Source organism: Aythya fuligula, chromosome Z (genome assembly GCF_009819795.1).
Source record: "Aythya fuligula isolate bAytFul2 chromosome Z, bAytFul2.pri, whole genome shotgun sequence".
NCBI classification, from domain to species: domain Eukaryota; kingdom Metazoa; phylum Chordata; class Aves; order Anseriformes; family Anatidae; genus Aythya; species Aythya fuligula.
In genome coordinates, this window is record NC_045593.1 from 3,019,676 (window position 1) to 3,031,200 (window position 11,525).

At 42.0% G+C, this 11,525-nt stretch overlaps 1 protein-coding gene across 1 annotated transcript; it reads right to left on the minus strand.

Moving 5' to 3' along the window:
* Nucleotides 1–476: 476 nt before the first annotated feature.
* On the minus strand, nucleotides 477–8,501 carry LOC116500944 (elongation factor 2-like). Its single transcript, XM_032206300.1, has 4 exons — nucleotides 8,282–8,501; nucleotides 2,726–2,910; nucleotides 1,322–1,451; nucleotides 477–811 (listed from the first exon to the last, which is right to left on the minus strand). Exons 2-4 carry the CDS (start codon nucleotides 2,744–2,746, stop codon nucleotides 618–620), a joined length of 345 nt encoding a protein of 114 aa, XP_032062191.1. The 5' UTR covers nucleotides 2,747–2,910; nucleotides 8,282–8,501; the 3' UTR covers nucleotides 477–617.
* Nucleotides 8,502–11,525: the final 3,024 nt, after the last annotated feature.

The following is an 11,525-nucleotide window of genomic DNA, read 5'->3' on the forward strand; positions in this document are numbered from 1 at the left end:
CACAAAGCTGTCCAAAACAATTGTGTCATGTTGGCAGGGCTTTGCCCAATGATACAGCACGGACCACATGAGGTTCTGTACCTGTGCAGGAGCAAGAATTGCAGCACTTCCACTTGTAAATCTGCTTTTAAGTCTAGGCTCTGGACGCTAGGAAGCTTACCTGTGACTGCAATCCTTTCACTATCAGTCTTCAACAACACAGAGGATTCAAGTTTGGAAATGAGTGAATGCGTCTTCTGTCTGAGAGGACAAAATCCGACCATTCAACAAGAATTTCTGCAAGAGCAACAATGAAGGGAGCTCCTTCCTAGGTTAGAAAACAATTGCAGATTAGGCAAACTGGCAAGTACATTAGATAGAACAACTGCTTTTTGTGTATTTTTGCTACAGGCAGCAATGATCACAGACAAGATACAGACAACAACAATTCCATAAACCAAAGTAACACGTTATTTTTATTTGTTTTAGTAGGTGATTATGCCACAATCACAATATATTAAGACGGTGTGTATTCAATGTGATATTCTAAAAACTTTCAATTTTCTTCCTTGGTTTTATGAGGAAATGGTCTCAGGACAAAACTGGGCAGTGTGTCGCACAACACAAAACAGATACGATTACAACTTATCTAGGAAGTTAGCTAGAGGTGGAATGCCATCCTTCAAGCCTTTGCATTTATGCATTTCAGCCACAACTTGCAGAAGATGAAAATTTGCATCGTTAGGATCTCCAGGCAAAATCTGCCAGTGATCAAAGGCACACTGTGGAAAAGCCTGGCAGCTGGTGTTGGACTTCAAGTCAGCAGTAAAACCTAATGCAAAGGGAAAAGAAAGAAGAAAAAAAAAAAAAAAAGGATTATTAAACAATGGAAAATAGTGGTTTATTGTGCATTTCTGCATAGATAGAACCCTAAAAACACTTTTTGAGAACCTGGGTAAGGTAGTGCTACCTTTTCAGGCTCACACCCATCTTCCTTTTATATATACCAATACCAAATTTTCTTGCCAGCTGCCACTGAAGATAGACTCCTGCATCCAACTTGGGAACAGAACCAGACAAAACACTTAAGTCTTTATTTGCAGTAGATACCACACATCCTTCTGGCACCCTCTGCTGGCGTGAAAGCCCAATTGAGTAGGTTGCCAGAAAAAAAAAAAAAAAAAGTCAATTATTTCTTTTAAACCAATGAAACGAGTATGGGAAGAGAGAAGAGGAAAAAAAACGGAGGTAATAAAATTGGAATTCTTAAGTCCCTTTCACCCTGCAGTGGTGAAATGTGTGTGGGTAACAAAACAAAACAAACATAAAGGGGTTATCTTACCAAATGATTCATTTACAGTAATGTACGCCTTGACGACAAACATTGGAGTTCCTGCCACTTGGGATTCTTCAAAAACATGTCCCCTTTTCCTGTTCAGCACACCATAGGTCCCACCAAACACTTCTGGCCACTACAAAAAAAAAAATCAACTTACATAAAACTAGCAGATCACCAGTTACTAAAACACAGCCAGAGAGCATTAGGCAATTCTAAACAGATCACTTGATCTCCTTCCCACAGCAGCTCCCCTCTCAGAGAAATTTTTCATGTGTAACAAGTGGCTTTGCTCCAACTTTCAGGATCTCTTTCTGAAGGTCTGCTTGCCGTCTCTGCCTCATAAGGCTGGGAAGTCTCCAAATACTGCAAACATTGACTAGACCGGATTGCAGTTTACATGCACAAAGTGAGGCAAAATGGCACATGGGTGCTGAAATACCTCCAACAACCTTTGGGTATGAGAAAGCAGGGTCCTCTGCTCTGTAATAAATGCATTTATTTCAGGACGCAAATTTTATAAAACAATCTCACCATACATTATCTTTGAAGTTCAAACATGACTAACAAGCATTCTGATAAAATCGGATTTGAACAAACAAAACCAAACACCTTTCCTTGGAAACATACCATTAAGGTTGCAAAAAATCCCCTGCTTTGTCATGGTAGATCTCATGAGTCATAAAGGTGAAACACTTCTCCTTTTTCCGGTTTGTCTTTACTTGCACTCACACTCCTCAGTCCTCATGGCTAAGACATTTTTTAAGGAACTGAGCTGGTAGATTTCCTTCCCAGCACCCAGCATCATAGCCTGGAATTAATTTTTAAAGTAGGTCTCAAATCTTCTAATCACTTTTAAGATAATTAAGACAAAATGGTATGTGAATTGCTATTCTTGGTGATAAATAAATATTTTTTAACATGAAATACATTTTCCAAGCTCTTTCATGGAAAAATGTCCCTTACCATTACCATGCTTCAAATGACTTTACAACTTGCTAACTTTGCATTTGCAGATATCACAGGGGCAATACTAAAAGGACACCAAACTCATTTTTAGGAACAGTGTGTCAGTCTGTAAGCAATCCAGTAAAAACAAAGGCTACTAATAAGAATCTTTCTGAAAGCATCTTCCTTGGTAGTGAGAAACAGATAAGAGCCATCACTAGATGATCACTTTTAGCTGTACTCCAGTACTGCCCAATTTGCCCTCTGAAGATGGGTGACATGGACTGTGAACTTCTGTTCTGTAATGCACAACTTGATTCACGTGTCGACTTGAAAAAGATCCGAGCAAATAATCTTTTTAGTCTTCAAACTAAAATAATAAAAAAAAAAAAGTCAAAAAACCAAACAAACAAAAAAACAAAACCAAAAAAACAACCCAGAAAGAGGCAAACAAACTCTTACGTAGGCTTGATGGTGATACATCTTTCTTGTTCATGTTTGCCGTGTTTTGTCAGCTCTGGCTGAAGCGATGGCGCCTGCTTTACAAACCAAGGAGTCTGTCAGTGTTGATTTGCCATGATCAATGTGAGCAATCACAGCCATATTTCTAATTTTGGACTTGTCCATGAGCGCTCGGACCAGGTCTTCTGTGAAATTCGCCTGGGTGGAGAATGAAAAAAAATTAGTTTCTTTTTAAAGCAAGTCTATGTGACATCTAAACTTTTACTACTTGATTTTAAATTTACGATCTAAAGAAGAAATTAAGTTGTTCATAACATTAAGTATTACAGATAGTTCACGTTTTTGACATGGTTTTGTAAGCACAAAGAGTGGAGGTGCACCTTAAAATACAGCTCAGACTTATCTGCCACAAAAAGGGAGAATCCCCCCGTGGGGACAGAACAGCTCGTCTCTGCCAAGCGCTACAGGAGCAGCATCAAGCTGCAGCTTTCAGGAGAGCTCCCACAAATGGCCTCTCCTCTCCTCCCAGTGTTGCCCCTCACTTTGCCGAGTCTTCTTCCCAGACTGCTCCCCACCTCCCGAGGCTTTTGGTGTTTTAGGCAAGGGCCTGGCTCTTCTGCAGCCAATACACAAGAAACTGATGGTTCACCTCAGCCACAAACCTCTTTAAAGACTTCATTGGTGAAATGCAAGATTTTCAGAGCCCTTCTCACAAACGTTATCCCAGAATGAATTTTTCTTATTTCCATAATGACTCTGCCTGTTGCTGAGAGCTATTCCCCTCCTTTGATTTTCAGAAGGAAGTACCTGACCCTGGTAATTATGTATTAAACACATGGCACCTTAGCAAAGGACGACGAGATCTTACTAATCTAGGCTTGTCTCATTCCATACTGAGAGACACCTGTAGGTCACAGCAGTGCAGTTAATGGGGTTATTCTTGCAAATCCTTTTAGTGCATGAGCTGCCACAGAGGGAATAAAAAGACAAAAACAAAACAAAACAGAACAACAAAGATGGAGAATATTAAACATACACAAAAATCACACACCACACCGCTAGCTCATACTAGTTGCTCTAATGGGGATACACCAGAAGGAACACTTAAAAAGATGGAGTTGTAATTAGCAGAGAAATAAAGAAACTCATTTCTATCACTACAGCAACAAATGTTTCTAACGCAGTCTGAGTCTTAATGAGTGCATCTGAACACCTGGAACCTGTCTTCATGCAAGGATAAAGTATTAGTAAAAAAAAACCAGCCCAGCTCAGCCCAAAATATGATTACATGTAGGAGACAAAGCAGGGTTTTTGTACAGATCAGATACATTTCTGATCTGCTTCTTGATTACCCCACATCCCAACTTTGGGCTGTGTGGAAGGGAGGTTACCCTGCACAGCCCTTGGAGAGAGGGGGGATCTGGTAGGGAGCCTCTGGGTGAGGACTGAGGGTCCGACAGCAACCCTGATGTTGTCGTGGGTGTCAGCTTCAGCCCGGGTGGTGGCATGGGTGAGCTGTTCTTTGGCAGTGGGGGAAGCCTCAGGGTGAGCTGCCCTTGTCCTTACGGGAGACGTCACATTCCCATAACATAAACTGGGAAAATCATGCTGCCTCAACAAATAGGGCTGGGAGATTGCTAAAGCGTGTTCCTAAAGAATATTAAAGAATCCTTTTCAAATTTTAACATTTTCCCTGTTTTTATACTGTTCTGTGCTAAAAAGGAAAAAAAATCACTGTTCTATGACAATTTAGTGCTACATCTGTGCTACATACAATCGTCTCATCATGTATGTGAACAGTTAAGTGTTGAGAAGTACACATACCACCTCTTTGCATTTGCTAACTACCCACTTAATTGATAAATATTTAATTAGTGTAAATATGACTTTAAAATTTATATTCCTTTAGATATTACTTTTAACTGAAATCTTTATTTTTTCATTGTCTGCAAGTCTCCAACACACAGGCTAAATTTAGGTCTTTTTTTGGGGGCAGGGAGCAGAGATAACCGCAACAGTTTTCCTCCTTATGTTTTACGCATGCAGTCCTCCTACAAATGTCCATTTTCATTAACGTAAACTTTGTGCACATTTTTCTCCCACTTGACTGGATGCTCTCCTACAGGCTGTTCATATTGTCTGCAGCAGGATGGTATTGGAGTTGTAAAATCCCTGATCCGTGCTTAAAAACAACAAAGCCTTACCCTCCAGTTGGGATAATCATATCTCCCTGTTGTAAAAGCAGAAGATATATGGAGTGACCATTATAAAAGACTTGGATGTGAAACGTCAGCTTTATGGTGTAGTTGCTTGGTGGTTTAACAAGTCATTAAGACAGTGATATTGCTTGTGGAGCTGCAGCAGCTTGGGTTTGAGATGAAAACAGCTCTAAGTCATGGTGAAGGAAAGGAGAGCACATGAAGCACAGCGAGAGATGAGCAAGGCAAGACAGTACTGGAGAGGAAGGCAGGGGGTAAGGCAAAGAAAAGGGAAATCTACATCCAACTGTAAGGGACTGGAAGGACACCAGGTCCTAAAGCTCTGTGTTATACCACAACAGAAGGGTAACATCATCTATCAAGGGGGTTTAAAGGCAGGCCTCAGTAAGTGGCATCAAAACTTTTGCTGATAAATCTCTGGGCAAGACAATCCCCAAAACATACTAAAAAAAATTATCTCAAGCTTTCCATCCTTTTGATCAACTACAAGACTGCATTCCTTCTCAGAAACCAAAGTTCTAGTGTTTTAATTATTACTGCCTCAGTACTTTTTGCCAGGAATACAACACAACACACTTGGCATGAGGCTTTCAGCACGGAGGAAGCTACATTTTAACAGAACTCTGCAAAACCGCTCCTTATCTTGCTCCTGCGAGCACCACTCCTTTCCTTCCCAGTGGCTTCCACACCTGGGGAATTATCTTCAAGTTGGATTCTTATCCTCAGAGTGTCCAGGGACAGGGGCTCCGGATACTTGAATCTTACCTAAAGGCCTAGAAGTAAGTTTGTTGCTAGCAATGACCTCTTCTGCAACAGAGCAATAAAGTTCATTTGTAGCAGAGGATGGGATTTTCTCAGCTACCACCCCATAGTGTAAGACAACTCCTACAGAAATCTAAAGTTATTAAAAGTATCATTGCTTCCTATTTAAACCAAACATTATAAAGTCTGTTCACTGTCTGTCATTGCTTGCTGGAGAACAATCACTTCTCCTTTAAAATTATACCAAATCTTTCTTCTTTGCATTTGACCTCAAACTGATTTGGACAACCATTTAATTTACCAAGCAATTAGGCTTGCAGAGACTAATTATTATTTAAAAATTGATATAGAATTTACCTGCACAAAAAGCTACAAGTTTTACCAGTAGCTATATTTCAATTTTCTTCTAGGTCAATGATGAAATCATTAAGTAGCATTACAGGGCAGCAAACTTGTTCTGTGTGGTCACTCCCTTTACCTAATTAATTCATCAACAATTAGTGAAGCTGGAAGGCACTTGCAGACCATTTCAGTAAACTAAAAGATAATAAGGAGCCAGAATGGCACAACTATCTGAATCACCCAAGATACTGCCAAAAATTTGGCTATTACTGATGTCTTTATAGACAGGGATTCTTATCTAAAGACATCCAAAAATCTTTAAAAAGGTTTATTTCCTGCTCTGATCATGGCTGTACCCCTCAGATTTGGGATTATGCAATCATTCTTCAGTGCTTTACTAACTACGTCCTACATAAATCCATGTTTTTTGTCTAGAAGGAACTTCAGGCCAATACTACTCAACTCCTTCTCAACTCCTGCTGCAACACTGGCTTTCAAAAAAAACACAGAGGAAAGTCATTAAGAGTGCTCCCCCAAAACAGTCAGTATCAACACTGATCATTTAGATGAAGTTAATACTGACAGCCAAGCACACCTTTATTATCTTTTGGTTAATCCATTGGCCTAAGTAAGCGTTTTTAAGAGCATAACACTGCTGTCTCACTTCCAGTTCACTTTGTCATATCACAGCAGCTGTTCTTGTTTATACAGCTCAGTAAGCCATTGTTAAGTTTCTGCTAATTAGCTTGTTGATAAAATATAGTATATTAGAAAACACAGAGAGCTCTGTTCAAGCATTAATATTAATGTCTTGCAAGGCTTTCTGGCAGAAACTTCAGGAATATGTATTAGTAAATAAATACATTTACCTCTTCATTTACCCAAATGCCAACACGGAATTTACCATTTGTGCTATTCTATAATGGAAAGAGGCATTGGCATCACAACAATTTTTTGTCACAGAGACAACTGAAAGCACAAAGCCAGATTAAAAATTAATAGCCATTTTAATTTTAAATCTGTTTCTCATTGTAGAACTGCTACAAAGCTTCTTATCCATTGTGCAAGGTGGCAACCAGATCAAAGTTATCTTCCTATATGATGCTGCAGAGGAGTTGAGGTCTCCTGTGAGCAACACCACGCAAAAGTAAAGGAGAAGGCAGTGGTATTTGCAGGAGGGAGAAACATTGCTGGTTTATTACAAAGAGAACATAACTTTGGCCAAAACTCTCAAGCTTTGTGGCTGATAAAGCCAGCCACAAGGACCTCCTGGCAGGTACTGCGTGCCATTTGGGCAACCTGCACCGCAGCGCTGCTTGTCCCTGGCTAGCAGCACCCCGGGGCGCAGCCTCATTGCAGCACAGCCTCAGGTCAGAAATACATCTTCTAAAAGCAAAGAAGATTAAAATGCTTATAGAAGCAGGCTAGGTGACTATACTGCCCATTTCAGCACAAGGTGGTGACAGTTGTACAGCAGAAGATTACAGGAATAAAACTGAAGATCCAGGAAACGCGAAGCCATGCAAGCATCTGCTCGTCACAGGTTGGTAAATTCTCATTCACTAGGATAAAAAGAGCTTCTAAACAAATGAAACTGCTTTTATTTAAAATAACGGGGCAGGTTCCCTAAGTGGAAAAATGACTAATGAATAAATTATCCCCACATCACAGCCTGTCTCTCCTGACCTGCTTCAGGTCAGGGCATCCTTCCCCACGGTTAGTGCACGGTACGACATGTCTGGTCACACACAGGCAAAGTCTTTCCCCAACCTCAACGGAAAAAATGCTTTTATCTCCCATATTTATAAACTCTGATGCCCAGCGTTTAGCCTGAGAGCTTCCTCTTGACCTGTGAGCAACACAGACACGACCGAGGCCGTGCCCTGCGCCAGGAGGGGGAAGCAGCAGATCCCCCTGCCCCCTTAACACCAACAGAGCTCGGAGGGGATAAAAACGAAGCTCAGATGCCGGGAGGGAGGGGACGCGCCCAGCACCGCCCCAGCAGCCTCCTGCTGTGCTCCAGAGGGCCGGCACCACCGCCGGGCTGCCAGAAAAACGAGGCGAAGCTCCCCGAAAGTGCGGCGGAGAGCCGCCGGCCCTTCCCCACAGCGGGCAGAGCGAGAAGATGGCGGCCGCGCCCCCCTCAGGAGCCCGCTCCTCAGAGCACGGCGGCGGGTAGGCAGCCGCGCCTCAACTCCTTCTCCTGCTCCTCTTCCTCCTCCTCCTCACTCACCATGGCCGTGGATCCCTCCTGCTCTCCCAGCTGTGTTCGGGCTCCTGAGGCGGTGCCTGTTCTGCTCTGTCACCGTGTCCACGGTGTCCAGAGGGGACGGCAGCCCCTCAGGGTCCCCGCTCTGCTGAGGGGACAGGGAATGGAGTCCCGGCTCTTCTCAGATCCCCTTCCACTTTTTCAGGTGCTGGCAGCGGTGAGGAGGACGCGAGGCGGAGCCCTGTCCCCGTCCTTGTCCCTGTCCCCGGGCACAGCCTGCAGGGGGAGATGCAGCCTCGGCTCCTGCTGGACCCCAGCGGTAGGTTTCCCACCGGGGTGTGTGCCCTGAGCAGCCGGGTTTGGGGCCAAAGCAGCTGGATTTGGGGCCAAAACCCCTCGGTGGTTCCTTCTGGCAGTGGGTTAAGTGGCTTAGCAGCTCCCGGTTAAGGTGCGAAGACTGCAAATCCCTTCAAAAAATAGCTTGCTGTCATTAAAGGCATTAGAGTAATAACGCTTCACATTCCTAAGACAGACTTTCACCCGAAAATGTCTTCTAGAAATATGTAATTAAGTTGTCAAGCACAGAGCGAGTGCATGAATGTCTTAACCAGCTTCTGGGATCAAGATAAATGAAAAACTTATATAGTAGTGCTTCCTAAAAACTGAAGGTCTGAAAAGAATAATATCAAATCCGACTATGGTGTAAGCATATTGTTACATATAAAACTCTGTGGGTGGAATAAATGGCACTATTGACCATGCCAAAGGAGTGGTACGGGTCAGAAACAGCTCCCTGCCTTAGGCATGGAAAAGTACTGTCCTGGTACTTTCTGCAGAGCTTCTGACCAAGGAGAGCTTGCAGGATTTTACTCAATTAGATAAAGTTTAATACAATCAAATAGATTTAAGATATCAAAATAGCAACAGCAAGCCCTCCGGAAGGAGTGGAAAGTGAGAACGGGATTAGGAAATTCTGGCTTGCACTTTTTTTCTTTTCTTGAAACAGCAGGAGCTCAGAATTACACCTTGCCTCAAAGGCATTACTCATTTTATCAAAGAGCAGGTATTAGTCATACCATACTCCTCAAAGCAGTACTATAACAGAGGAAAAACTAGATCTGAGATCTTCATATTGCATGGGCTGTAAGCCCTATGTGTTGTTGCCTTGTTGTTAGCTATACTTGAAAAGAATAGTGACTGACCAAAAGTCCTTTACTTGTTCAAGAAAGAAAATAGCTGAGAACCTCTTGTCATTCAGCTCCTGTGACAGCATGTGCTATTACAGTCATCTGCTTCTCTGAACAAGAAGAAAATTCACCAAATAACTTTGATGGCAAACTTTCTCTAATCAAAGGTTTGTTCCTCTTGTAGTGCATCTTGTATGATGTTGTGGTTTAACCCTCCTGGCAGCTAGGCACCACACAGCTGTTTGCTTACCCTCCCCCCTCCCTCTCTGGGATAGGGAAGAGAAATGGGAAAGTGAAGCCTGTGGGTTGAGATAGAGACAGTTTATTAAGACAGGAAAATAATAACAATAATGATGATAATAGTACTACTACTACTAATGTTTACAAAACGAGTGATGCACAATGCAATTGCTCACCACCTGCTGACCAATGCCCGTCCTAACCCCGAGCGGCTGGCCTGCATCCTGGCTAGCCACCCCTATATATCGTTCAGCATGACATCAGATGGTATGGAATACCCCTTTGGCTAGTTTGGGTCAGCTGTCCTGGGTCTGTCCCCTCCCAGCTCTTGCTGCACCCCCAGCCTGCCCGCTGGCAGGGCAGAGTGAGAAGCTGAAATGTCCTTGGCTTGGTGTAAGCACTGCTCTGCAACAATTAAAACATCGGGGTGTTATCAGCACTCTTCTCATCCTAATCTGAAACATAGCATTCTGCCAGCTACTAGGAGGAAAATTAACTCTGTCCTAACTGAAACCAGGTCACGTGAGTTGTGAAACAGACATCAAACAGCTGCATCTAATCAATCTGATTGTGTTACAACAGACAGAGAAGCACTTTTTTTTTTTTTTTTTCTGCAGAATTGGACAGCACTGCTGTGGACTTACTTAGGCAGACAGAAATTCGGCTCTGTGTGCAGTTCTCTGTCAAAACGGAGAGCTTTCTGGAGACCTGATGGTTGATTACAAAACAAGCTTTTCTTGTGCCTGCATGCACACACCTGCAATCTTAGGACCAATTTGCACAGCTGGTGCAAACGCATGATTCTATAAATATAATTGAAATTAACTTTATTTCATCTGTCTTATTACATTTCAATTTATGCCAATCTGTGCAGGAAAACAAAACTTATGAAACTCTTGAATGGCTTCCAAATTAACAGGCTCTTTGAAAAAAAATCTTGTTTTCTGGCTTGCTATCTTTATGGGTATCTTATTCTTTACAAGACTTTCGTTCTGTTTAAAAATTACAGCTCTTACACAAAGTACATTTTAGCCTTTATACTGCCTGCAAGATTCTTTTTACAGGTGCTAATCATTCTTCCCAGTGTTTTACTAAGAGCACAGCCTTCTTTCGTACTTTTGGAGCAATTACTGGTCTCTCTCCTGCCCAGTGTCATCCTCATCTATGGATATGGAGAATGCAATACTAAATCCTTTCTGGTTGAAACATTGCTAAAATGAATAAGTGGAGTTAATGAAAATGCACATAAAGAATAAAAATCATGCCTATAGAAACAGCAGAGCACAAGGGCTTGTGCCATTCACATAAGTGAAGCGTTAAATTATCGTTGTACTTGCTTTCTGCAAGTTGATTTCTTGATTTCTTTTTTATATGTTGTGATATGGCCTAGAAGAATCTAAAATTATTTCATCTGTGGTTAATTGTTCTGTGTTTCCAGCATTGTAAATAAGAGTAGACAGGAGAAAATTTGGGACGTTTCAGGAACTTTGAAAAGAGAGGTTGGTTAAAAGTGTAGCCGAGGTTTTCTGAAAATAAGTAGATCCAAAGTGTAACAAGTATTGATCCTCTGTTGTATTGAGGGTACAAAGGGCCAGAGTCCTTTTTCAGTAAACTTTATTTGTGCTCAAAACAAGAAAAAGATTATTTTGCTAGTTAATACCTACAGGTATTAATACAGCAGGAGAAGCTGTGATATAACAGGGGGGCTGTTTCCTGCTTTCAGTGTTTCACATCCATTTTCACTTGCCGTGTTTTGCTTTGGATCCACTTTTTCGTACATGATCTTATGTTTTTCTTATGTAGAGACTGATGTACTTTGGTCTAGATTCTGCTTTCTATTC

What these genes read in the sequence shown, in the direction of transcription:
- LOC116500944 (XM_032206300.1), bottom strand. Translation starts at nt 2,746, where the DNA reads ATGTATCACCATCAAGCCTAC. An exon ending in TGTATCACCATCAAGCCTAC is followed by an intron (nt 1,452 to 2,725) that starts GTAAGAGTTTGT and finishes TTTTTTTTGTAG; the next exon opens with TGGCCAGAAGTGTTTGGTGG. An exon ending in TACTGTAAATGAATCATTTG is followed by an intron (nt 812 to 1,321) that starts GTAAGATAACCC and finishes CCTTTGCATTAG; the next exon opens with GTTTTACTGCTGACTTGAAG.